A 27,815-nucleotide genomic window follows, 5' to 3' on the forward strand; every position below is an offset into this window, starting at 1 on the left:
AGAGGGTATGGATAACTCAGATAAATGTAGATAAAATCTAACTTTGAACCCACCATAATTAAAACCTGTAAATGTTCGACGCATTAGTTGACAAATGCATTATCCCTCCAAAATATAATTAACCAATTTAAGTATTTCATTTCGATATTCATGACTCTATTTCCCTGGATTTAAGGATTTATCCGACTAACCCTTCTGAGATATTTATTATAGTATATTTTTAATATCTACATAATATGTACTTTTTCAAAAATCCTTAAATTTATCGAATAAAGTAACCCATTAAAAACTATTGTTTTGCCATAGGAATATAAAGAAATTTTGATTAAAAATTATGTTATGCATTAGTTGAAACAAGTGCCTATTCCAAATGAAAAGTATCATTATTTTAGTTTAAAAATTTTATGATAGGGTAGAAATATTTTGCCATGCAAATTAGAAATAACAGAGAGACAATTAATGATGTTAGATGTAATTAAAGAAGAAACAAAAATGTACAAACTATCCACTAAGAACCTGCTACTTTATTTTTCTTTTAAATTGCATTTATCCCACAAGTGAGGTTGCCCAGTTACATCCCCAGTAAGTACCACTCCAGATATTTATAGAAGTCATTTGGAACTATTCATGAATATCTTCAATTCCTCTATCGTAACATAAATATTTTAATTATGTACACTCTACCGGATATGGGACCAAGTCACCCATGTGCTAGTAACAAGTAAGTCTCAAGTCCCGACCATCTAGTCAAAAGTATTATTTTCTTAGACAAGTCAAGTGAGTCGAATCGGTTTATTAGAATTTTATTATAACATGTGAGGATTGAAATCTCAAGTTCAAGAAAAATAAGTTTATTTCAAATCACAAGTTATGAAAAACGACTTGAGTTAAGTCACTGTGACTCGAGTCCTCATACTTGTACTCTAATACCTAGAGTGATCATAATGAAACAAATGCATTCTATTATTTTTTTTTTAATCAAAGACCAACCGTAATTATCGCTATTAATCGGAGGTGGTAAAAAGTCCCTATAATGAAAGTCCAAATCAAGTCTCAAGTTTTTCTCAGAAGTCCAAGCTATTGACTATTTTAATCCAGTTCAGAAATCCATAATTATAATATAAGGTCCATAGTGTTAAGGCTTTTCTTCATAAGTTCAGTATAAAAAAGTTTTTAAGTCCAAGTTGAGTTGCGAATCTTTGATTGTAAGATCAAGTCAAGCCACAAGTCTTCAAAATATGAACTCAAGTTCAAGTCCCCACCTCTTCTATTAAAGACATAAATTATAAATCTTTGGCCTTATACTTTTTTTAATTTAAATAAGTTATAGAGTACTGTGTACCCATGAAAAAATGTACTAATTCTTTAAATGAAACCCATGGCCCATGAATCATGATATATATATATATATAAAGATAATCTTTGATAATGCACATATTTATTAATTCGTAATCATTGAAAATGAGTTTAATGATTAAAATCTAAAGATAATATTTATGAAAAATAACAATATCAATAATTTGGTTTGATCAATTATTGTTAACATAAAGAGTAGAATAATAATGAAGGAGGATTATCTTAATCGTTTATGAATAAATTGGATGATTGTCGTTACTTTAATTTTTGAGCAAAAATGATTCAGAATTGACTTATTTTTTATAGAAGTTATGATATTGTACATGCAAGTATAACTCTCTTAGCTACGGGGGTATTCTTTCGATCCGTTCTGACCATATTTGGTTCACCACCTTCCACAAAGCTACAAAGAAACATATGCATCTGACTTTTACCTAGAGCTGCCCATTTAGTCATTTCTACCATTTCAACGATATTTGGATATTCCCTTAAATGTATCTTCGAGTACACTACTTTTTCATTCAAGAAGTATTCAAAGCAATCTATAAGAAGTGTGTAGTAAAATAATTGTGACTATTTTAAAAATAATTGTTATTAAGGTATGAATTATACAAATCATACCGAGTTGATATACCTACCAGGATCCTTTCCCAATTCAGTAGTAATTGAGACATTTTCAACAGTTTTTCGAATAGTTTCAAGCAACTCTTTTGCCTTTTCATCCCCATCCCTGAAATTAAATAAATCCATACATTTTTCTCAAGAGTGAAAAACGTCTTACACATGTTTGAGATGAACATTTAAAGGCTTCCCTGGGAGATCATAATTATCCCCAACCATCCTCACTGATGTTTGTTGACTTTTAGTTTTTTTGTTGACAATAGGAGATAAGGATTTGCTGCGTCCATACATGATAGCCCCGTCATCCATGTCTCTGATCAAAAAGTGTTAAACCCCCCTGAATTTATCGATTTCACCCATTCCTTTCTTAAAAGAGTATTTTCAGCCTCTCCCCCCTTTATGATTCATAGCTTTCTTCAGCTAAGAGAAGGCCGGAGTAAAACTTATAACGTAAATTAATTATATATTTATTATTGTCTCCAAGCCAAATATAAAATATACAAGAATTTCATTAATAAATGTGAGTATATTGATCAGGATGAAAATAAAAATTAAGCTTCTAAATCCTGTCGGTTGCTCTAAGTTTTTCTTCAACTTGTTCAGCTGATGCTTCGGACTCGTCGGTGGCCTTCGAAAGAAAAATAAAATAAAGAATAATAAGTTTATAATGAATCATATACCTGTATATATTTTTGAACACCAACTAAGCACTTTTTCAATGCATCAAATGAAGAGGAATATAACATTTTCTTTTTGATTTTAGCAGTATCAGGACACCAGGACATGAGCAATAATTTTTCTTTTTTGGTACTGTCTGTCGTTCCTTGACATTGATGCTCATATTCAAAATCGAAGAGCCCATACCGACAATCCTCTGGACCGCAGATCATTATGTCTGCCAAAAATGCATCGTATGTTGCGTCTCTCCCAGCTACAATAGGAAACACTCATTTTATAGATTCATATAATTTAATGATCTTATTATTCAAAGCAGATTCCCACTTAAGTTCATCAAACGGACTCAATAAAACTGAAAACAACTTACCTTTGGGAGATTCTAGTGTCAAAACAGTGAAAAACTAGAAATTATTAACATCCTGAAATACGGGGAAAGGGGGGAGGCTGAGCCCCAACTATTTTTCTGCGATAACAGTTATCGAACTAAGTTGCTCAACTCCCCTCCTGTGACAAAAACGACCCATTTAACACCCCTATCACAGTATATATATACTATGGTTTGAGACAGTCAATAAAAATCCAAGCAATATAATCACTCATTAGCCTACAACGGTTTCCATAGATTTATGGACTTGAGCTTGGGGTCACAAATAAGTTTAACGAACAAACAATAATTTAAAAAATGAAGATATCACTAATGGTAAGTCCCACGAAAAACTAACATTTCAATAATTTTGTTAACTCCCTCAGACAAGACTTTAAAAAAAGAGAATGACTGATAAATCTAATTAATCTTTCGCCCAAATTTTTTTTAGGGTTTGAAACCGCTGTAACTATGGGATAGTAGAAAGAAAGAATCTGTATCCTACAGACTTTCATGATCAGCGAGTATTTATCTGAGCTACAGGTATTAGAGAAGTAACTGTGGTACAGCCACCGAAATTCCACTACATATTATTAAATACAAAAATTTAGACCGTAACTAAGTAACACAAGATCCGTCAGTAGACAGATCCCAAATTTATAAACTCGAATTATTGATTATAACTGAAATATTTGATACTAGACGACGTTTTACAAAAATAGGACTAGGATGAAGATCTATATCTAATATAACTTAAAACTTTTCACGCAAGAAACCATACAAAAGCTCAATAACAACTAGCTGATGACATTTATTGTCTCATTTAAGGTAAAATACAAAATACGTTAGAAACTCTAACTCAAGAACAACAAAGCACTTCAATGCAAACGTGTAATTTGAGATGAAGATGTAATAGGATCTCTAGCCGATGAATATCACTCAAAACAACTCAAGCTGTATTATAAAACTAAAGCAGTCAAAATGTTAGTGAGGGAAAATCTGTTAATATTAACACAAGTAAAAATCAAACACATCACACATCATATCTACCGATTTTCTCAACTGCGATGGTTCTTTCGTCTTTAATATAGAATATAAGATAACGATGATTCTTCTTTTTCTTGATTTCATCAAACTTCACTTTAACATCTTCAGACACAGATACACCAGATGCCTAATAGTGCCGATGTTTATGAATAGAGAAAATACACAAGTTAATAATATCAAACAGTAAACTCAAATAATAAACATGTATGTTAATCCGATAGAAAAAAGTTGATATTACAAATTCTTAAAGATATTTTGGATATCATGACATTTTTACAAATACATAAAAATACTTTTATTTATTTTCCGCAACTCATAAAACGGGTAAGAGGGACATTCCTCAGCCTATATCCCGGGTGAAACAAACCAAATGCTTTTGTATAGGATCAGTTCATTTTAATTAAATAAAAAGGAATTTAAAAAAAAATAACAGGACAAGGGAGGGGGAATAAGTTTTCCCAGGGACTTGAAATTTGGATGAAATATTGGAAAACTTTTTATTAGGCCCTATCCGTAGAACGAAGTTTATCTTCGACACTTTCTCTAGAAGCCTCGGCTGCGTCAGTTGCCTGCAAAAAAAAAAGAAGATAAAATGGATATTAATAATTGAATAATCAAAATCTATTTGTTACTTTTAAAATAATAGAAAAGAGAAGCATTGAAAAACACAAAAGCCCGGAAAGCAAAACCCATTTAAATCAGATCTACAGTTAATTTAACAAGAAATTAAGTTGTTCTTTAAGATCGAAAAAAGTCCTTTCAAATTGATAAAATATTAAAATTTACTTAGTATTTTTTTTCTATGACAAATTGTAATTGAAATGGCTCAACTTATATCCAATGCTTAGTAACTTCAAATTAGTGATCAACCCAGATTTAAATATTAAAATCTAAGTTGAAAAGATAATCCCATTGAACAATAAGACATAAAAGGCTCACCTGAATGTATTTGTGAACTCCCAATAAGGATTTTTTCAAAGCGTCAAACGAAGAAGAATACAACATTTTTTGTTTGATTTTTGCAGTATCCGGACACCAACTCATAAGAAACAGTTTTTGTTTCTTGCTCGTTTCTGTGGTCCCTTGACATTGATGTTCATATTCAAAATCATAAAGGCCGTATCTACATTCACCCTCACCTCCCTTAGTCAAATCGTGCAGGAAGTCATCATATATGGCGTCACGTGCACCTTAATTAAAAATAAAACTTGAGCAATGAAATCAAATTTACACGAAAAATAAAAATAGTCTGTTACTGCATGAAAACTTCCTAGAGTGCTAGTTCTTATACCATTCTTTATCAGCAAAACAAAGCCCAGCTTGTTATCTTGGACTTATAGTAAGTGAATTATTAGTAAATGCACACAAGGAAAGCCAATAGACTTGCAGTCACAACAAAAAACTAACTTACCAACAGACTCGACTTTGATAGTTTTTTCATTTTCAATATAGAAAACAATGAATCGGCTCTCTTTGGCCTTCTTGATTTTCTCAAAGACGATTTTGCATTCATCCCCAACTGCAACTCCTGAAGCCTGAAATGGTCATTATCAATTTAATTAGTCTTATTTTAAATATATATAGAGAGAGAGGAAGAGAAACAAAGATAGAAAAGCAGGAGGAAAACCCACTATTTCTACCACCCTTCCTTTCATTGTCTGATTTAAGGGGTGGGGATGAAAGCAAAATGGTGGGCTTACTACGACCCTCTCACATGCTTTCTAAATGCATCGCTCCTCAAAATAAATCAAATAGAAAAAAGGAAGGGGTGGAAAAGCGGTTACTCCGAGACGGGAGATTGGGGATTATCATTATTATCAAACACACTGAAAATGAGTTATAAAAAGGGGGAAAAAGAGAGAGTTATTTGGATCTATGTATATCTATACGTGAAAAAGGAGACGAGGATGAGTCATCCACCGCTTGCTACAACTTTTCTACTAGTATTATATATAGATCTACATACATTCAAAAAGATATATGAGTCATCGAAAGCTGTACAAACTGAGGTTAGTTCAAGGATCTCATGAGAAATCCATTTCTGATTAGCACACCATTACCTCCAAAATCCCTTGACGTAAGGAGAGTCACCGACTGGCCCTGAATTCACTAAACAACGAAGAGAAGGAGGAGAAAGATCATTCACCTTCTCATTGGACGAGACGAGAGTGAAAGGAAGAGAAAAAAGAAAGAGAAAAAAAAGACAAGAAACACCGGGAAGGGAAGGAGAATTAAGAAACAAGAAGAGGAGGGGAACAAGAAAAGAAGAACAAGGGAGGGAGGGAGAGAGAGAGAGAAAGAAAGAGGGGGGAGACAGGCCGCCGCCACTGCTCCAACTTCTTCTCTAAGGGCATGGCTCCTCTCCAGATCCCCTCCTCCTTCCTATGTTACATATCCCCTTCCATCACCGATATTAGTATGTCGTTGTTCACCCCAACACCCATTGGGAGTGGCGCCTTCCTTCATCTCTGTCACGCACACACCTTCCCTCCCTCATTCACTACATCCTAATCCGAGAGAGGAAGGCACCGTGAATTAAATATTAGACCCATCACCTTTATATCTATCGGATTACCAATGCACATACATGAAATGATTAGACAATGATTCTTACCATGACGAGCGGATGAGGAAGACAAATTCAAATTACCAATTCAAAAATACAAGGATGATAAAGTCCCAGAAGAGAATACAATACAACCGGCCGCTATGGAACAGACAGAGAACTGAGGTCTGTTAAAAAAGAAGATAAAAAACGGAAAAAAGAAGAAATAAAGAACCGGAAAAAGACAGTGTGGCAAAGAGAACATCATTCACGTCTATAGCTGAATTATATCTCTATTCTTCCATATCAATCTAGCCATTTTCACACTTTTCAGTCATTTTCATTTAGCTATAAATAACTTTCCTCCTGCTTTTCGGTTTTTTATGATACTCCTCCTCCTTCAATAACGTCTCTTCCTCCTCTCCTTAATTTAAATTTAGCGAGCCTGTGAGGTGTTCCTTCACTTCAGTAAGCATTAAATGAAAATGAGTTGGATCCGATACTTAGTTGGGATACATTTTGAGTGTATCAAGCCGAACTCCCATTTTGATATTAATGCATCTCGTAAAAAACGAATTCGGGTTTTCAATGATACTTTATTTCTCATGAAGATGAACATATTATTTAAACACATTTGAAAGTGCATATGACAAAGTCCTCAATTTACACCCACTAGTATTTAACTGTATTTTAAACAACTTTACCATGAGTCATTCCTTTTAACGAATGAAAGGAAACATTGATAAGTGAACATCGCCTTACAGTGAAGCTTAACTGCTATATAGTATATTTTATCAATATATAGTACAAGCTTGAGTGTCACTCGATTTTACAGATGACTTCATAACTTTTTACTCATTCTCATAGAAAGTTCCATATTTACTATGGACTAAAATCAATCTTGCCCATTTTTTACCAACCTGAATGTACTGCCACATTATTAGAGTAAAGCAAGATCTAATATAATTGTTAACAATGCATTATATTAAAATATAATCTCCTTTCTGATGTATTCGAAATGACCAACTAAGTAGGAATTAAACGATTTATTTTGTAGTTGCATTTTTAAATATGAATCTTTACTCAAATAATTTATACAATTTCATTACAGGGGGAAGAACAGTTATTAAAAATGTCTAACTAGAAGGTGCCATACAGAGTGAAACTGCTGTTGCAAGCAGAATAAGAAAGTTGGTGAAGTAATCCCATCTTAAAAAAACTAAAAAGTCTCTCTTTGTTTCAATGGCAACTTTAAGCCTGAATTTCCATAGAAAAGAGCCTAAAGGAGTATGAACTGATTGTGATTCCTTCATTGAAAAGTCTTTAAGAGTCCAGGAAGAATTGTCTGAATCCCTAGAAAAAGTTGTATTAGTGACAATAATTTGTCCCGAATCATACATTTGAGCTCTTTTATTGTTGATATCTTTTATCTTCGAGTTTGTTAACTTTGGACGAATTACTTCAATATTCTTTTTCTGACTAACAAGTTCACTGATTTCTTTTTTCATCTCTTCTTCAATTTTAGTTCTTTCCTTCATGTTTTGTTTCATTTCAGCATACCCTGGAAATGACAATGCAACAAATTTGATTTGGCTTGCCTTTTCGACATTTTGCACTCCTTCTATCCATGAAAAAAATATATCCTCGGATTTTACTAGTAATTTTTCTCTAGTTTCATCATTTAATTCCGTCATTCTGCTTTTAAGCTTATCATATATTTCCTTTCCGAACTGCAATGATAAAATTAAAAATAATACTTGAATATTTTATTAAACGTTTTAATCGTTAAAATAAGTATATATTTGAAATGACTAATCAATGCATTTCAGTTTTAAAAAAAAAGTGGGTTTAGAACCCATTTTTACATACTTTTGAATAATTAAAATTCAATTCCATTAATATTTGATAAATAAATTACAATTTTTTGACATTATTAGTTCTAATAATTCTCTGGGTAATATTTTTTTAAAAGATTTACTCGACCACTTTAAAATGTCTGACAAAGAGGGTTTTATAATTGATCTTTTACATATTATAAATTTTAACCCCTGCTTCAATATTATTTAGTTACACATACTGAATATTGCATTTTTACAAAGGATGTTTTAGATTACCATGTCAGAACTATCTTCCAAATTTTCTGCAGCCAATACTTCAGTTGTTCTTCCTATTGCATATTCAGCCCCATTAAAAAACTGTTTCATATCAAGTCCAGGAAGATCAAGAGGTATTGTGGTGCCGTTATAGACAAATGATGCAATGACACCCAATGACGGCCTTGCAATAAAATTGTTATCCACTCCTTGGATCCCTGGAAATTGCGAACACAATCTTCGGCTAGTTAAATAATAAGTTATTATAATAACAAAATAATAATATTATTATTAACATTAATAATAAATGTTAAAAAACTATCTCAAAAGAAAAAAATACCTTTAATTACCCGATATCATTTAAAATAGGAAATCCGAAACGGATTGTAGCCTTCTGCCTGAATAAAAGAGCCATGACTGTATAATTTAAATATGTTATTAAATAATACTTGCAACATTATGAGCTAGGAATCCATGTTGCATTCTGACGTCATTAGTGCTCATGAGTCATACGCATTGGTTTCAAAGAATTATGAAAGAAACTAGAGATTCAAGGTTGGGTGAATTCGACATGTGTAAGTACGTGTACTTTCTCGTATTTATCCATTATGCCTACTGCCTACTATAACTGGAGTTTATAGACTATCAAATACTTAATTAATTATTAGGCACACAGATTTTATTACATTTATAAATTCTGTACATATTTATATTCTATAACATAATATGATATTATTATTTAGCTAGATACGTATAGCTAGATTTGTTTGTATTCTGAAGGATTTATATTAATTTCCATGTCTTCGTTAAGCTCCATCTATTGCTTTTCATCTAAACTAATGTATTTTTCACTTTTCTGACTACACAGTAAAAAATACTAAGGATTTGATTTACAACAAAGTGTGTTGAGGTTGACTCTTAAGTAGTACTCTAATTGACTGCATCCTTGGTGAAACCCGTGGTTGACGTTTTTCATTAATTGAACATCCGTTGTGCATCATATATAGGATGTCCTCTAGGGCTCTTCGACGTTTTCAAGGTAGTGACGAATTCATTAAAGTTGGGGGAGACCTGAAGGACGAAGAAGAGGATGAGGATCTGGATACACCCCCAAGGAAATTTAATCCCTTTGCTTTGGTAAATGTTCACTAGAATTTGAAGTTCCCCCTATTTCATTTGAGATTTTTTTTTACTTTTCAGCTGAACAATGATGAAATTTCTCCTTCCGAGTCGGAAGTGAAGGAGGATGATGATCAAGAAAGTCGATCTGAAGTTAATTTGGAGCACTGCAAAAATGCTGAAAAAACCAAAAAGCGGAAGAAAAATCGTAAAAGAGCTCCGGGAAAACATATTTCTGCTGCTTTAAAAAGCAGTGAAGATAATCTCGAGGTATTTAATGTTATAGCCATTTTCAAAGCCCTTAATCAATACATGAATTAACTACATTTGATAAGATTGAGGATGAAATTGAAAAAAGTATCCGTGACGTGAACAAAATCCTGGGAGATTCGAATGAAAATGATCCATCAACATCTTCTTTCAAACTTGGAGTAAATGTGAAAAAAATGGGAACAAGTCTTCTTTCCATTGATCCCAAAAATTTAAATCATGAAACTGAAATGAAGAAAATATTTGGTTCCAGGGTTGTTCAAGCAGAACAACAAAAGCATCATCATTACCACCATCATGGTAAAGCACGACCCAGGAATCGTCCACATCATATCAGATCCAATCATTGGCTTGTTGTTCCCAAGTCTAATTGGCCAAAACCTGGAAAAACAGGATTAATGATGAAGTTTTTGAAGTCGGAGGATGATGGTGCCCAATATTTCACTTTTGATCATAATGAAGAATATCGAATGGTTCAATTGAAGTTTTTTGAGGCTGTTGATTCGCTGCATCCTGATTTCATTGTACAGTTGCTGCACGAACATCCGTATCACATTGATACAATGCTTCAGCTTAGTAATATATGTAAAATGAGTGAAAATACGGATATGGCAACTGAGTTGGTAGAACGAGCTCTCTTCGCAATGGAATCTGCATTTCATCCTCTTTTCAATTTAGCCGTGGACTCTTGCAGAATCGATTACAACCGCCAAGAAAACAGGTAAAATTCTTTACAAGCATGCTAAACATTTTATATGTCTCTTTAATTAACGATCTAATATTTATTTTCAGGGCTTTCTTCATAGCACTATTCAGACATTTAAACTTTGTGGGTTCCAGAGCATGCTATAGAACGGCTTTGGAATTTTGCAAATTAATCTTAAGCTTAGATCCGGAGTCAGATCCTCTTGGAATTTTTTTGTTAGTTGATTTTTATGCCATCAGATCCCGCCAATTTTCTTGGTTCATAGATTTTTTCAATGAATATGAACAGAGCAGAAATTTGATTCAACTACCAAACTTTGCCTATTCTATTGCTCTTGCCTATTTTCATTACAGTCAAGAGAAGAAAACTGAGTCTGCTGAACTTGAGGCTAAGGCGGATGAATATCTTCAAAAGGCTCTCATCATGTTTCCAGGAATACTTTTACCTCTTATGGATAAATGTTCTATCGAACCGGACGTAGAAATATCATCTGAAACTTTTTTCATTGACTCCCAAATTAAGTAAAGCCAAGTTTCTCTTTCATTTGTATGAAATTCTTATATGTATTTATATTTATCTCTTAGTCAATCACCAGCTCTTCAAATTTTGTCTTCACTCTATATCGGGCGCTCATATCATTTATGGAAAGAGCCTAAGCTTTTACCTTGGTTGAGTAAAAATGCACAAACTGTTAAGTCCATTGCTCAAACCAAGTGCAATAAGCTAATTGAAGAATCTGCGGAAAAAAGAAAAACTCGATATCAAGGAACACCACGCAATATTTATCGACACGTTATAATGTCTGAAATAAAGGATGCAACAGCTTCCCTTCCTAGAGTAATTATAAAATTAAAAAGGATCTTTTTTAATATTTTTTGGAATTATTTATCTCTAACCATGTACAGGAATTAACTGAGGATCCCATTTTGAGTTACGATCCTTTACCTCCAACTGACTCCATTGACGCCTATGTAAGAAATGCAAAAACTTCTCAAAATGAGGACTCGAGCACATTTCAAGCGTTTTTCCGATCTTTGTTACCGAGCTATAACATCCGTGACCAACAAACCAATGAGTGGGTTCGCTATAAAAGTCGTAATTTTGTTATATATAATAATGATTTGTTATTTAGAGCACCAGCTGGCGCAGAAGGAGGAGCGGAAGGTGAAAGAGGGGCCCTCCAAACGCATGTAAATACATTGCTGGATGCTATGCAAAACTTACTAGGAACTCTGCATTTACCTGAGGTTCCTAATGATGCAGATGCTTCTGCAGATTCAGAAGGTGGAGATGTTGGATCTTGGGATTAATTCACGTATAATATAACATGTTATGCTATACCAAATTTGTTAAACTATTTTTTAAAAGAATTTAGGTTATATTTCACACCGAATTATTTTTCAGATGCTTTCCCATTTTTTATCTTTATTAAATTTCATTTATTTTTCTATGAATATTTTTTAGGAAATAAATATAGCCCATAGTTTATAAAAATATTATTTATGATTTTGTTCCTCACTTTATCCATAGATATAATTAAATACATAAGTTTGTTTCAAATCTAAAAAAAATATATAAATTAGATAATAATAATAAAGGAAGAAGTTGGAAGCTATTTTTGGAAGTCAACATATTAGACTTAAAGGATTATAACTCGTGGGTTGACACTTTGCCTAAAAAAATAATGGATATATTTGATAATATTGCAAAACTATATAATTATGATTCCATTTTTGAAAGATAAAATGGTAAAATTATATGTCACGATTTGCAATCATGAAGTTTTCATTAATTAATAATTGATTCATTTCAGACTTCCTCTCTTCTTAAACATTTTTTCTTCTAATTTATTTATTGATTGAACAATTGTCATGATTTTTTTTTTTTACAAATGTTGAAGCATCCTTACAATGAAATGAATTAATTATTGCAATTGTTAGCAGATTATTTAAAAATTGGAGTAACTTGAATGACAAAGTATGTCTAGAACCATAAATAACCATTGATAATGAATTTACTCTGTGTTTATTTGACAGAGCATATTTTTGAAGTGAGAAAATTAAAAAAATTACTTAAGTAATATACCATAATATCTATAATGTATCTATTGTGATGATTATGGATTGCTACAAAACTTAGCTATTATTATTCACTGATATTTAAATTCTACTAGATATTAATAATAGTCTCTAGAAAAACAAGAGAAGGAGAGTTAGAAAGAGTGAATTATCATTTATCACTAATCAGTAATGACTGACTGTAAAAAAAAAAGAAAAAATGGTACGTTTTTTTTAAAGAATCAACCTTCAAAGGAAAAAATAAGAAGAAGAATAATCTAAGGCGTCATAAGATTTACTTCAAGGCACAGTAAATGGAAAAGCAACAGGCTTTCATCTTGTGAATCAATACTGTGTAATATTATCACACTTAGTGAAAGAGTAACATTTTAAAGCGTTGATCAAATTATAGAGAATGGATATAGACTCTATATATAGTTACAAAAAAGATAAAAAAGAAGATTATTATAACATATTGGGATGTGTTAGAAGCTCCACAAAAGAGCAAATTTTAGCTGAATATCGTGCTCGAGTCAAATCTGTTCATCCAGACAAGCAGGGAGAGTCAGAAGAAATTTTGAATAAGTTTAAGATTCTTGCAGAGGTTAGTAAAGTACGTTAATCTCAATATTATATATTATTAAACAATATAGGCGAAGAGTGTTTTAACGGATGATAAGAAACGAAAGGACTACGATGCATGGAAAAGTTCTGGAATGGCGTTAACTTATAAGGATTGGTGTAGACTTAATGGATCTGTAAAGACATCAATGCATTGGGCCGAACCCAATACAGATGGGAAAATGATAGAGTGCCAAAAAGAATGCAATAAAGGGCAATTGAAGGAAAAAGAGGATGATTCAAAAGAGGAAAAAGAAAATTGTATGGATAATCCCTCTGAATTATTATCACAAAAACGTCAGCTCTTTGCAATGAATAGAGGAGATTCAAGTCTGAACTCTATGGTATTAACAGACAAAATAAGTGATAAGGAAATGCGTCGAAGGTTTAGAAATTATGAAATTTAAATTCTAACTATGTATATGGATTGGCATTATTTTTCATATCTAAATTGATTTATATATTTTTTTTTAAATCTTTAGCTCATGTTATTAAATTGTATGTACACTAAATGTGATTAATCAAATTAAATAGGAGGAGTAACCCCTAGTCATGCTGCTCATGTTTTGGCAAATAAATTAGTTGCATTTAAATGTTAATTTATTTGTACGACCGATTTTTTTGTCTTTGTCAAATTGTAAGTATAATTTTGAAGAGGGTTGTTTAATGAAGAAATTTTTTTCTGATTATTTATTAAAATCAATTCTTCGTTATATATTGGTGGGATAACTTATTTAATAATAATAGCCAACCAGACCATAGAGAAAATGGACATGACTCATCAGCAAACTAAAAAATATATATTATTTGCGAGGTGGTGTGACAATTTGTAGCTTATGAAGACAATATAAATTTTTCACAGCTACATTAGTAACATTGAGTTACACTATACTATCACCATGTAATAACTAATAAGTTAATATGACCAAGATACTTAGAGACAAGTGTCACTAAGTATACTGATTATAAGAAGGTTAGTCATCAATGATTTTAAGTTCTCATCATTGAAAATGTACAGGCATATAGCGTTGGATCACTCCTAGGACTGGTCGCCTTATCAGTCTTTTTTCCACGCCCCCCTTCAATCTTTTCTTTTTATCAGTTCGATCTTTTGAACCATTCAACAGTCCTACGGCCCTAGCTATTTTTTATATTTTTCACTCATTCTCTATGGCTATATAACGTACAATAATACGTTCTAGTCAAACATCTCCTACATATATCTTGTCTCTTAGAAAAAGGTAATGAATTATGATGTAACTTCATTGCCTCAAATGACGTAGTTAGTAGTAACTACGTTATTTTAGCTGTTGTGGTTTCTACAAAATACCAATTACGACTGGTCCTAGGACTGACAAATTTTAATGGGACCGGACTGATAGGACCGTAGTCTTTTTTTTATAGATGGATCCAACACTACTGGCATAACGGATGACGACATTGGGACCCCAAATACAAGAATATCGTGATGAAGACTTATTAAAAAACCCAAATATAGCGTTATTAAATAAGGAATCAATACAGAAAATAAATTTAAATTACTACTTGGCTATATGTTTTTCTTTTTATTTATTACATTTGGGCCATAGATAATTTCCAAGGTGACTTGTATATAAAGGTGAGGCAGCAAGGAAATTCTATGTTATAAAATATGGAATTTTCTTTCCAGTTTGGACAGGCCGTCTCCATAGAGGAAGAAATACACTCTCCGTCTCCCCCAAGTGAAAAGTGAAGAATAAAGGTGGCTGCGTCACAACAATAACACGATATTATAGATCGGTGTTAGGAACATAGGGAAAGAGCGGTTCTGGGAAAAATAAACAATTCAATCAAAAGACAAGTAAGATTATGTTCCTAACACTGACATAAAATATCATGTTATTGTTGTGACGTATTCCCCCTTATTCTTCACTTTTCACCGAGGGGGAGACTGCCTGTTCAAACTGGCTGCGTGTCTGGAGGAACATGTAGCAGCTTCTAATTTTAAGCTAATCAGAATTAAGAACTACTAAATCCTAGCTTCCTTGCCTTGAGCGTCTACTCTTTACCTAGAGTCCTTTAGTTTTCCTTGTTTTTATATTCAATTGTTTATTTTTCCCTTAACCACTCTTTCTCTAAAGTCCTTTAGCAATTATAATAAATAAATCACAAGGTCCAACATTTGAAAAAATTACTTTATATTTACCAGAGCCCTATAAGGCCTCTGATATTTACTATATTCAGTATTTTCACTTATATGTCAATTATATGTTGTATTTTCAACAGTGTCAAAAGGGGTGCAAATTTGATTATATTTATATCAAATGGGGCGAAAAAATATTGTATACTTAGAAATTTACCATTTATATAATTTTAGTTTATAGTACATCGTTTTAGTTTAGAATTTTTACATAAATAAGCTAAGGATAAATAAAATCTTTATAATTTTTCATTGGCTATCTTTAAGATAGCGCGTTTGTACTAGCACTTAATAAAATAGTTTTATATTTTAAATCATGGGCAAAATTGAGTAGTTGCCCCTATAAAAAATTATGAATTTTCTGGCATATGTATGCAATAAATAATTGCTGTGTTATTTAGTTTTTAAATGTTTTTTTGGGTTATCATTTATTCAAAAAAATAGCAAATACTGTGATGAGTAAATTTTATAATTTAAAATAAAATATTAAAAAATACTTGTAACGATGAATATCTTAGAATCAGCCCTTCAAAGACACGTAGTAAATATGCTATTATTATATATAAGGCAAAATTAATTCATAATATTTAGTGAAAAAATGAAAATGGGACGTACACAATACTATCTACTATAATATTAATATTATTAATCAAGTATGAAGTAATCATGATTCATCCCTTCGATTCTCTCTTTCTTAATTCACTATTAAATATTTACGTTAATTATTATACTAGCAAAAGATTACCCGGCGTTGCTCGGGCCAAGGAGGGAGACGGAAATCACATTGAAAATTGTCCATTTTGTGGAGAAAATTAAAAAAATACTTATATATACTAATAATTATAATATGAATGTTTCGTTGTTGTCAAAAAAATCCTGATAATTTTAATTCTAATTCTCTTGGATTCTTCATACTATAACCTGGAAAACCGAATTCAAAGGAAGATGTATAAATCTTATTGACTTATTTTAGAAAAAATATCCGAATAAGTCCCGGGTCTAACTACCAGATGGCGCTCCTAACAAAATAAAAAATATTTTTCGGCAGTACAAACATTCAAAGGTTCAGGTTACTGTCAAAATTTCATGACGTTTGGTTAATTATTGATTGAGTAACAGTGGTATTAAGTGACGGTACTTTTTTAAATATTTTTTGATTTTAAGAACGATGGATTCAAAGCAATTTCGTGTGTTGATTTATCATTGCTTTTTGATGGAAAAAAAACACCGTTCAAGTCCAAGCTTGGCTTGAAAAATGTTATCCGGACTCTGCCCCCATCGAAAACAACCATCAAACGATGGTTTGCCGATTTCAAACGTGGTCGTACGTACACCAATGATGCTGAACGCCCTGGTCGTCCAAATGAGGTGGTTATTCCGGAAAACATTGAAAAAAAATCCTGGGCAATGGCAAAGTGAAGTTGCAAGAAATAGTTGACACTCTGAAGTTATGAAAAGGTAGTGTTTACACCATCCTACACGCAAATTTGGGTATGAAAAAGCTGTTCTCCAAATGGGTGTCACGTTTGCTACACCAGAGCAAAAGCAACATCGAGCAGATGATTCAAAGAGCTGTTTGGAGATGTTCACGCGAAATAAGAAGGAGTTTTTGTGTCGTTAGATCTCAATGGAGGAAACATGGATTCACCACTTCACTCCAGAATCAAACGGCAGTCTGCTGAGTGGTGTGCAGACTGAGAAAGCCGTCAAAAGCGTTCAAAAACTCAAACATCGACAAGGAAGGTCATGACCTCTGTATTTAGGTATTCGGATGGAATTTTATTAATTGACTACTTGGAACATGGAAAAACAATCAACATCGACTATTATATCGGTTTGTTGGATCGTTTGAAGACCGAAATTACACAGAAAAGACCTCATTTGAAGAAAAAAAATGTGCTCTTTCACCAAGACAATGCACCATGTCAAACGTCAATAAAAACAGCCGCAAAGTTGGTCGAATTGGGTTTCGAATTGCTACCGTACCCACTTTATTCTCCAGATCTGGCTCACAGTGACTACTGGCTCTTCGCAGAACTCAAAAAGATGTTCCATGGAAAGAGATTTGGCTCAGATGAGGAAGTGATGGTCGAAACTGAAGCATATTTTGAAGGTCTCGATAAATCGTTCTACACCCTTGGTATCGAAAAGCTAGAGAAACGTTGGAGTGATTGTATCGTTCTAAAAGGAGATTATATTGATAAATAAAAATGAATTTTGACAATAAAATGTTGTTTTCCTATCTAGGCCGGGACTTATTCACCGATGTTTAGAGGTATTTTCACTCGCGCTCAATGCCTCTAACCATAGACATATATCAATCCGGTTAAGTAAGGAAATCCACCAAGTAAAAAAAAAAAAAAAAAAATATAATAATACTCATATTAGTGGTTATTGTAACCTTACTAGTATTATTATGAATTTTAAAAAAATATTGCGTTTGTAACTTCAAATAATATACCAAGATATATGCATAAAAAAAAACAGAAATATTCAGAAAATGACAGATATTTCAGTTGAACATCAATTTTTATTAGTCCAATTGATATGCAAACGAATCTCCAGACAAATTTCTACGAACTTTATTTATTTACTTATCCAATATTTGTAAGTTCATTTTTTTGAGCCTGAAAAAAAGCGAAATTGCAATTTTCACCGATTTCTTTTTTTTGCCCATTACTTTTTTGATTTTAAATAATTTTAGAAAATGTAGGTATTCGTGTAATTGTTTTTTGAAACGCAAATCACTTTTTAATTTATAACTCAACCCCTATCTAGTCTCCTTGAGCTGCAAAAACGGTTTTTGTGTTTTGGATATAACATAAGAAATCTTCTAGTTGTCTTTGCCTAGGTTCAACGGTGTGGGTACCTACAAGGTTAATAGAAATGCATTTCTTTTAACCTTGCGTACCTATATAAAGAACATACACACATTCTCTTTCATTTATTTGTACAGATATTGTACATCGTTTGCAAAGAAGATGACGCCTAATTTTAACGGATAAAATGTTCGATCTAAACTTTACTTTTGTTAAATTTTTTGTAATTATCTTGTAGAAAAATGTTAAAGATAATGTCTGTAGCAATACCAGGTTGAAATATTAACTCTACGCAAGTTTTTTAATCAAAAACTTTTTTTATTTCAGATCAAAAATGTTGTCTTCGTTGAAGAGATATTCATTGTAGCATGTGACATGTCACATACGACATGCCAGATAGATTATTTGATAAAAAATACACTTGCCCCTTACATGAGGTTAAGTGATTATTCCTTGGTTCAGTCCAGATATTATATAGTAGAACTATATGCAATGAAATTGTTTGTTTTGATTCCTCGGGTAAAAGAAGGAAAGTGCCTGTAAAAACTGAAAGCTTCTTTATTTATGTTTTACGTCAACGTGTGAAGACCACACTGACATATTGACCACATTGCTACACTAACTTTAAGAATGTTTGCTCCTAATGGACAGAATAACTCACACACCTTTCGAACAAAATGCCCAAAAAGAAAAGAAGACCTCTCATCTTTGATGACTCAAAGTCCCAAAAAGGTTAAAGATCTTTGTTCTCTTCTTCAAGAGGCTCCTGACTTTCAAAGCCAAATCAATTGCCTACAAAAAGTAAAAGAAACACCTCAAATTTTAAAGAATCTTATCAATTTATTTCCTATATTTTTAGTGGAAGTCGGATCTCGAGTCTGTAGCGTCTCTTTTCTTTTTACTTCCACTCAAGTCCTCACTTCGACGGTCCATCGCTTCCAAGATAAAGAATTACGCAGATTCAGAAGAAATCCTCACTTCCTATTTTTTAAAAGAACTTAAGAAATATGATGGAAGTGCTTTTATAAGCAATGTCATTAAATGCTGTGATGATAATAATGCTATCCTTCGCCAACTCCCAACCTTTCTTTCAATCGAACCCTTTATGAAAAACATAACACAAACTTTATCTGCAAATAATGAATCGGAATTATCAGAAGTCTTGCGAGCTTTATCCTATGCAAGGGTGAATGCTCAAAATTCCATCTTTGAAACTCATCCTGATTTAAAAATATTGCTTCATAAAATTGTACAAAGACAATGCTTTAGCACAGATACTAGAGGAAAATCTGCGAAAATTCTACTATCTGAAGAGATCCTTTGTCAACCTGGATATGACGTACTTCTAGACGTAAGGTTTCTGTGTCCCAGCTTGTAATTTTATTTTAATATAGTTCCTTATTTCTTAGATTATATCACTTATTAAAAATACTTCATCTCCCTATTTTTGTACAAATATTGAATGTGAACTCATCTACTACTACGGTATTGTGACTTCATCTTCATTTCTTTGCATTATTAAAAGGGTTTTGCTTGAGTATAAGAAAATAAGCCGTCTAAATGATTTGTGCCCTACATCTGTTGTAACTCTTAGTCGAGGCTTTCTGAGGTGTTCAAATGTTCTTTTACCAAAAGCTCAAGAGTTGAATGATAAAGATATATGCTGTATCGAACAATTTATATGTGATTATTTGGATCATCCGATGGACTCCGTCAAATATAACGTTAAAAATGTACTAAAAGATTACATTAAAATGAAATATCAAATGGGTTCTCTGGAAGATCTTGCTCTGAAGGTCTTAAAATGGGATAAACAAGACAAAAGAAGATATGTCGTTTTGACTCCTGTTATCAAATTTGGAGGCTTCAAAATAATTTGGTTTATATTAAAAAAATCTGCCAGCTTCAAAGAAATGGTTATAGGTATTTAATGAACTTATTATAAATTAATAAAACATGAAATGCAATGATTCGTAATTATGGCTCAATGGTATTGTAGAAAATTTGAGTGACTCAATTCTTCGTTCATCGTGTACCGAGTTATATAAGACTTGCTTAAACCACGTTGAAGACTGTGAAAAGTGGACTTGGCTTAAACCAGTGATAGATGGTTATAAAAATGATACTGGGAATTTGTGTAGAAGGAATCATTTAGACCTACTGGTTAAAGAAATTATCAAACGAGGAGGTCCGTCCATTGCGGATGCATTGATTAATGATATTCTTAATGAAGATAATAGAAGTCCCACATCAACGTGCATTGCATTGCAAAGTTTGAAGACAATTAAACTTTTAAAAGGATCGGAATTTCATTTTGAAGATTCTTCTTTCATTATTGAATGTATGACAGATTTGAGTGATGAGGTATGTATGATTAAGCCTTATGATATTAAATTTTAGAAGAATAGTTTAGTTGTATCGTTTTAGGTTCGGTTGGAAGCCTTTGATTTTATTGTTTCATCTTTAAAAACGTCTGAAGTGCTAGAAAAAGTTGAACTAAATTTGATTTTAGAATATGGAGTTAAAACTAATATGTTACTATCCGACCCGCCTCTTCAAATGCAATTCTTATCTACAATAAAGAAGGTACAAAGAATAAACAAAGATATATGCAAGGATTTTAAATTGAATAATTATTTTTTACAGTTTTTATGTCGGTTAAATGAAAGTTTTGTGGCAAGTAAACGTGTAAACGATGAAAATACTTGCAAACTTTACATTGAGAGTTTAAAGAAACTAAATGACTGGATTGTTATGGAGAATTTATCGAAACCTTTAATACATCTATATTTTCGCACTTTGGGGTATGAAATTTTGTTGATGTGCTGTGAAATCTTTGGCAAAGAAAACAAGCTATATAGCCTAAACTCTGAGCATGGTATTGTTCTAGTTGATTGTTTAAAGAATGAATCTCATGACAAAAACTGTGATAATATCATAAAAATATTACATAAGTATTATGAAGGGAATCGTAGCATTGTAAGGTTTTCCACTGAAACTATTATAAAACTTCTAAGAACACCTATGCCTAGAAATGCAACCATTGCTCAATATCTAACCAATGTTTTAAGAATTTGTAAATATGATGAAGAGTTTGAAAATGTTTTATTTGAGGAGTTCGTAAGTCAAGTAAATCGAGCCAAAAGTTCTTTGGTCAATGCATCTTTTGAAGGACCTATATATGGTGTGTTAGGCTGTCTCAAGGGGGGCCCCTTGATCAAATCTCTAGTTGAATATTGTTATGAAATATGGAATTTAGTGTCGCCAGTTGTTAATGATTCTTCCCCGGAAGGATTTTCTCAGGAAAGTAATAACTCATTAGAATGTGATCCTCAGTTGTTGCTTCTGTTAGCGTGGAGAACGACTAAAGAAGTATGTGATTTATTTCAAATAGTTGCTACTCGAAATGATGTCAATACGGATATTTTGAAAATTTCAAAATTTTTCATTCAAGTTTTTAGTGAAACTAAACATCGCGGTGTATTTGAGAGAGCTTATACTGGATTTTGTGCTATTTGTAATTTATTATGGTTACATGATGACTTGAAAATTCGACAATTTCCCAGAAAATTGCTTGATGAAACTCTTCAAACAATTTCGCTTGTAAGAGATGATGTAACGGTTACAAGAAGAAGTGCAGGCTTTCCTTTTCTTATACAAGCCCTGATATCCTCTGAGCCTGGTATGTCTAGTTTTGATCATGTTATGAAGCAATTATTAGGATGGTCATCTTTATCTTCTTCGAATATATCCTTGAAAGTCCATGCTTACAATATCCTTCGAGCAATATACAAAGATTCTCTTTTAGGAGATCAAGTCATGAAATATATTTCGTGTGGAATAAAAACTGCTATATTGGGATTTAAAAGTAGTTTCTGGCCGGTAATTATGCTTTTTTTTTTGAAAAGTTATTTGTTCTCCCAATTTACATTTGAGTAATTTTAATATAATTAAAAAAAATATTTTTAGATTGATGATCGGTAATTATACACACACATTTTTTCTATTATTTAAGTGATAAACTAATTGTGATCGTTAATTTGTTTTTCTTCATGCTATGAAGCAAATTCTCAAATGTTTAAGAAAAGCTTTATTTAACTAATTATATCAATGATCTTTTTATGGATATTTACATCATAGATTCGAAATTCCTCAACTTTGTTATTCAGCAGTCTCATCACTCGCCTGTTTGGTGTGAAAAGAGACCAGGATGATCTCTCAGAAAAAAATGGCAGTTACACCTACAAAATATTTTTTGAAAGATTTCCTGAATTATACAATTTCTTCCTTGAACAATTGGATACATCCAAGGACAAGACATCTCCTCCGTCTTTGAACTGCACAACAATTTTCCCTACACTTCTTATTCTGGCTAAATTAAAAACGACGCCCTGTCTTGTTTCATCTAAAATAACTGTTGAGGTAATCATGTATTTTTTTTTTAATATTAGCGATAATGAGTTTTATTTGCTTGGGTTAGTAGGGGCGTCCGTAAAAACAAAAATCGTGCGGATACCCCTGGTTAGTGTTATATAAATTATTTTTTAAACGTATAAGATTATATACATATAGCTATATCATAAATATCTTATCAGGATTATTCACCAATCATTTTTTTTTCATTATTGATAAGGCTGATAAATTATAAATTTAAGGTATTTGTGCTTATAATTGATAAGCATTCTTTGTGAAAATGTCGATTTTTGATACTAGAAAGATAGAATCCTTGGATATAATTCATTATATTGTTTTTAATGGTGGTCGTGTAACCAACAGTGATTTAGTAAAGCAGTTTAATCCTTATCTTTGTAAAAATGTGGAGTTGTCCGAAGTGAATCGTAGTATTTTACGCAACATACTCAAAGAAATATGTTTTATTCAAGTAATTCAAAATCAGAAGTTCTTTGCCCTACGTGAGTCATTTCTAGGATTAAAGCCCAGGATCATTTTAGAAAGGTTAGAAGAAATAAGTAAAACAACAAGTTTTTCACGATCCCGAAACACTGTTTACGAACCTTCTCTTCAAAATGAAAAGTCTTACTTCGTTAGACCTTTATTGTCTGATGTCTCAGTCGTTGCCATAAAAAACGAAGATGAAAAAGTTCCTAGTTTAATCAAATCATTTGATCAACTTAATGTTCAATCTTTAGAAAATAAGTATGTCGATCGCTCAGCCAAATCAAGAGTATCACTAACTAAATGGAGAAGAATAATTAGGGAAAATGTGGAGTCTGAAGAGCGTCTCTTTTTGCTTAGTGAAAAGAAAAAACGCTGGTTAATCAATTCAGCCATGAATAAAACAGAAGTAATCCTCAAACTATTAGAAGAAGATCCTTCCATGGTTGAAGCAAAGGAGCCATTGAGTGGGTATACTGCCTTACATTGGGCTGCAAAACACGGGAACTGTGTCCTTCTATCAGAGATAGCCTCAAAGGTGGAAGACATTAATCAGAAATCCAATGGTGGTCATACCCCACTTATTTTGGCTGCCATGAACAATAGGACAAAGGCTTACAAGATGCTAATCGAAAAATATAATGCAAACATAGATATAAGAGACCATTCTGGTAACAAAGCGTTGTTCTACTTAAAGAAATCCATGATGAATAAACCAAAAAAAGTTACTTTCTCAATACCCAAGCAAATACAGACTACTTTATAAATGTTAATAAACCAATTGTTACGATTTTCAAATAGATTTTCTCTAATACATAGCTTCATCACTTCCATAACCAAATTATTGGCTTCTTATCCCATCCTGTTCTTAAAATACGACATTTGGCCTCATATGCTTTATGTGCACTATCATCTGAGGAAAGTGAGCTTAGATTGGCCAAAGCTTTAATTGATCATATGACCACTTCTTGTTCATCATCAAATGCTTTGCATGGAATTTTATATTCTGTAAGCGGTTAATAAACATATATTAATGGCTGTACGTATAAATCATAAATAATTTTATTTCTAGCTCAATTTAATGATTAAAAAGAACCCCAAGATAAAACAAGTCATCATGTCTTATTTTCAAGATCAAGCGAGTGCTATTCCCATTCGATCTCCTATGATACTCACTGAAAGGTTAAATTTGCTTGGATTATCCGAACCAAATAAGGTGGATTTAATGCAGGAATTGTCTCAAATCAAGGGATCTGACTTTCCACATCCTGGAAAGCATTTATATTACAGTCTTCTCTTGGAAAAATCTGTTGAATGGACACTTTTATCAAGAAATGAGAATATGGCTCATTTTCTTATGGCTCACAATACTCCAATGTATTTTGAAATACTCCTTACAAAATATACACAAGTTGAAAGTTTTGCTCTTTGTCTAAATGAGGAAAATAAGGAGAAGCGAGTAGAGTTATGCAGTGATCTTAATGAATTTCAATGCTTTCTGAGATTGTTTTTGAACACGGATGAACTTGATTGTCCAAGTTCTATATGGAATAAAATGATCCATTTATTGGAGTCTCCATCAATTATGTCTCCAATTAATTTTGAATTTTTACAACTCTGCGTAAACGCATTTACAAAGCTTATCAAATCTTTTAATACAACCCATGTAGGTTTAAAAAAAAAATATATATATATATATTCATAATTATTTTCATTATTTTCATATTTTTAGGAGGAACTACGGATGTGGGGTTCAATTATGAAGAAGTGGGTCTTATTAGACGGTAGCATTGTTCTTAAAAGGAACATATCCATTTCTATTTCTGAATCAATTAATCATCTTAAGTCTATAAATGAATCAAATTCAAGTATGTAATATTTTTTTAAATTTTTATTCAGATTATGCGTGTTTCTATAAAATCTCCATGCAATTTTTATCATTCTCTTAACTTTCATTGAGGTTTTTTATATTGAATTTATAATTGGGGAGAGCCTAGTGAGTTCGTGCACCTGCACATTCTTTGTATCATGAAACATTCATTTATGGGCCAAATAAAAAAAAAATTATATATATATATGTAGTATCTCCAGAATAATACACGCTTCTTATAATTACTAAAACATAAGCTGTATTCTCGAGTAAACGTAAATGACTGATACAGTTTATACAAAATAATAGATTAAGAAATACTCTCGGGAAGAACGTAGAATCAACTTGTATAGCTGAACTCTACATATATATATATCCATATGAAATAAGAGCTATTTGGTTCCATTTAATCATTAAAAAAATTACGTTTTTTTTCATACTATTTAAAAACAAAAATAGTTGTTAAAAATATTTGAAGTCACACAAACCGTCAGGTGATGATATCGTTTTTCTTTTTTTAAACAATAAAAATCCCCTACTTTTTCAATATTTAACCCATTCTTTGACTGATTTTGATTCATTTTTAATTTGTTACAATATAAGTATTCCAATTGAAGTATCATTGAAGTATGATAATTTTATTTAGGTCAAGCCATTTTAGGGCCTTAAAAATAGACAAGTTTAATTCGTATAAATTTTGAATTAATTGAGTGTTTGTTGTCAACCGCTGTTCAAATATCACCACCCGGTTCTCACCCATCTAATTTACTTTTGTTGTTTTTAAAAATTTAAAATTCATGTTTTTCAGCACTTGTGGCTCTTTTGTTATGGTTTGTACTTCTCATCTTATCCTGTGAGGATGACTATTTTATTCAAAAGATTATTTACAAAATTTTAATTGAACTCTGGGGCACGAAGAAGCTTATTGTTCCAAATCAAATGTATATGGAACTTTGTGATTGGTTGTTGACAAACTCTTCAGTTTATGTATCAGAAACAAAATATGTTCTCTACCAAGCTTTTGAAGCGGTAAATAGTTGATTAATTTCTTTATATAATTTCTTATATCACTTGATTTACTTTTTTTTATCAGATGAAAGAGATTGGTCAAAATGAGAAAACAAATGATGATGAACTATCGAGTCTTGCCTTTGAAAAAGGGAATGAACATATAAGATATGACGTCATCTATAAAGTACAGGAAAAGATACGGAGTCATTATGGTGATAATCAATTAAAGAATGAAGAGTTTCAATTACAAATGTTTGCAGATTTTTTTCATCTCCCCTAATGTCTATAAAATAATAATTTTGATAAATAGATTTATACTTTGTCAATTAATCCTTGTATTAATTTTGCACCCTTCAGCTTTAAAAAAGCTCTTCATGATTGGAATATTCGTAAGGGAGAGTATGGTGGGTACTAGGGTTAACCATTTCTCGCGAAATGGATTTGGATCAAGATCCCGTGAAACAAGTTTTTTGAAACAAATTACAGGATCCTGGGAAATATATTGATCTAGAAACCCTAGTGTGTACCTAACTCACATAATTATTTGTTTTATGGAAGGTGGTGTATACTAATATTGTCTAAATAAAACGGTTATTCTGAGACTATCTAATTGAATAAAAGAGGATTTAAATTAGCTTACTCATTAATTTAGTGAAAAAAAAGTTTTTACTTATTTATCTCATGATAAGGTTCCCTAGCAAGAAGCCAAGAGGATACTACTAAAGGACAAAGATTGGACACTCAAGGCAAGGAAGGTAGGGTTTAGTAGTTCTCAACTCAGATTGGATTAAAATTAGAAGCTGCTACATGTTCCTCCAGCTAGACATGTAGCCAGTAGGGGTGGGGGGAGTGAAGGAGTTAGTCTCGCCCTAGTGAAAAAAGAAGAATAAGGGTTCCTACGTTAGGAATATATTCTTCCCTGTGTTTTCAGATTGAATTGTTTATTTTTCCTTGGACCACTCTTTCCCTGGAGTCGATACTACATGTTATACTGTATTTTGTTCTCAGCTGTGAATGTTTCTGCTTATTTTCCCCAGAAAAGTGTTCTGAACGTTGATTGGTTGAATTAAAATTAGCTCTTGTTAGGCTCTGAATAACTTTCAAAAATTATTGAATGATTATTTAATGTAACCCCTGAAATTACTTATATAAGCTGCAACAATGATTTTTTTTGTCATCATGACCCCCCTTGCTGGGTCTGGCCTCCAAGCCCCCCTTAATATAGCCTCTGGACGGTTTATTTGAACCAACAGATTTTCAAAAGCTTCTATTGAGGCGAATTAGTCACCAGAAAAATCGTTTGCCATAGATTGGAACATGTAGTAATCAGTTGGTGCCAGGTCCGGACTATTAGGTGGATGCATAAACTCAACTAAGCTCCCAGAGCTTCGGCAAGTCACAATCGATGTGTGGCCTGGCGTATTCCTGATGGAAAACAATTCCTCTCCTTCTAGAGTGTGGTGCATCTTTGACATCAAAACTACAACAGCGGCATATACAAAATCAAAATTGTGTTTAATTGGCTGTTACCCATAAACATTATTCTCATTTTCATCCACATGG

The 27,815-nt window shown here is 32.2% G+C and overlaps 6 protein-coding genes across 9 annotated transcripts; 3 read left to right on the forward strand and 3 right to left on the reverse strand.

The window, feature by feature from the left end:
• Positions 1 to 1,416: 1,416 nt before the first annotated feature.
• LOC121121953 (uncharacterized) lies at positions 1,417 to 2,376 on the reverse strand. The gene is made up of 3 exons (XM_040716941.2): positions 2,138 to 2,376; positions 1,995 to 2,086; positions 1,417 to 1,898 (listed from the first exon to the last, which is right to left on the reverse strand). Exons 1-3 carry the CDS (start codon positions 2,284 to 2,286, stop codon positions 1,666 to 1,668), a joined length of 474 nt encoding a protein of 157 aa, XP_040572875.1. The 5' UTR covers positions 2,287 to 2,376; the 3' UTR covers positions 1,417 to 1,665.
• Positions 2,377 to 2,428: 52 nt separating this feature from the next.
• Positions 2,429 to 6,820, reverse strand: LOC121121954 (Cofilin/actin-depolymerizing factor homolog tsr). The gene is made up of 7 exons (XM_071889805.1): positions 6,681 to 6,820; positions 5,478 to 5,601; positions 5,006 to 5,256; positions 4,573 to 4,635; positions 4,070 to 4,193; positions 2,658 to 2,908; positions 2,429 to 2,605 (listed from the first exon to the last, which is right to left on the reverse strand). Exons 1-7 carry the CDS (start codon positions 6,681 to 6,683, stop codon positions 2,537 to 2,539), a joined length of 885 nt encoding a protein of 294 aa, XP_071745906.1. The 5' UTR covers positions 6,684 to 6,820; the 3' UTR covers positions 2,429 to 2,536.
• An 822-nt stretch (positions 6,821 to 7,642) lies between these two features.
• Positions 7,643 to 9,240, reverse strand: LOC121121952 (uncharacterized). 3 transcript variants are annotated; one of them, XR_011781160.1, is made up of 4 exons: positions 9,154 to 9,208; positions 9,055 to 9,102; positions 8,726 to 8,948; positions 7,643 to 8,341 (listed from the first exon to the last, which is right to left on the reverse strand). XR_011781160.1 is itself a non-coding variant. In XM_071890031.1 (4 exons), exons 1-4 carry the CDS (start codon positions 9,160 to 9,162, stop codon positions 7,748 to 7,750), a joined length of 870 nt encoding a protein of 289 aa, XP_071746132.1. In that variant the 5' UTR covers positions 9,163 to 9,240; the 3' UTR covers positions 7,643 to 7,747. The 3 variants fall into 3 exon arrangements, 2 of the variants coding, with proteins under 2 accessions (XP_071746132.1, XP_040572873.1); XM_071890031.1 differs by having other exon boundaries at positions 9,055 to 9,098; positions 9,154 to 9,240; XM_040716939.2 differs by having other exon boundaries at positions 9,055 to 9,199.
• A 78-nt stretch (positions 9,241 to 9,318) lies between these two features.
• On the forward strand, positions 9,319 to 12,293 carry Nulp1 (Nuclear localized protein 1). 2 transcript variants are annotated; one of them, XM_040716938.2, is made up of 7 exons: positions 9,319 to 9,841; positions 9,905 to 10,093; positions 10,159 to 10,814; positions 10,886 to 11,320; positions 11,384 to 11,636; positions 11,705 to 11,874; positions 11,932 to 12,293. In XM_040716938.2, exons 1-7 carry the CDS (start codon positions 9,713 to 9,715, stop codon positions 12,107 to 12,109), a joined length of 2,010 nt encoding a protein of 669 aa, XP_040572872.1. In that variant the 5' UTR covers positions 9,319 to 9,712; the 3' UTR covers positions 12,110 to 12,293. The 2 variants fall into 2 exon arrangements, with proteins under 2 accessions (XP_040572872.1, XP_071746131.1); XM_071890030.1 differs by having other exon boundaries at positions 9,504 to 9,841; positions 11,705 to 11,878.
• Positions 12,294 to 13,136: 843 nt separating this feature from the next.
• Positions 13,137 to 14,076, forward strand: LOC121121938 (dnaJ homolog subfamily C member 12). The gene is made up of 2 exons (XM_040716929.2): positions 13,137 to 13,460; positions 13,510 to 14,076. The coding sequence occupies exons 1-2, from the start codon at positions 13,272 to 13,274 to the stop codon at positions 13,882 to 13,884; spliced, it is 564 nt and encodes a 187-aa protein (XP_040572863.1). The 5' UTR covers positions 13,137 to 13,271; the 3' UTR covers positions 13,885 to 14,076.
• A 4,908-nt stretch (positions 14,077 to 18,984) lies between these two features.
• On the forward strand, positions 18,985 to 26,582 carry THADA (Thyroid adenoma-associated protein homolog). Its single transcript, XM_040716138.2, has 12 exons — positions 18,985 to 19,276; positions 19,335 to 19,826; positions 19,885 to 20,398; positions 20,475 to 20,839; positions 20,903 to 21,061; positions 21,122 to 22,357; positions 22,616 to 22,897; positions 24,191 to 24,379; positions 24,444 to 25,037; positions 25,104 to 25,239; positions 26,050 to 26,270; positions 26,335 to 26,582. Exons 1-12 carry the CDS (start codon positions 19,106 to 19,108, stop codon positions 26,530 to 26,532), a joined length of 4,557 nt encoding a protein of 1,518 aa, XP_040572072.1. The 5' UTR covers positions 18,985 to 19,105; the 3' UTR covers positions 26,533 to 26,582.
• The last annotated feature ends 1,233 nt before the right edge of the window (positions 26,583 to 27,815 follow it).

This window comes from Lepeophtheirus salmonis, chromosome 7 (genome assembly GCF_016086655.4).
Source record: "Lepeophtheirus salmonis chromosome 7, UVic_Lsal_1.4, whole genome shotgun sequence".
Lineage (NCBI taxonomy): Eukaryota > Metazoa > Arthropoda > Copepoda > Siphonostomatoida > Caligidae > Lepeophtheirus > Lepeophtheirus salmonis.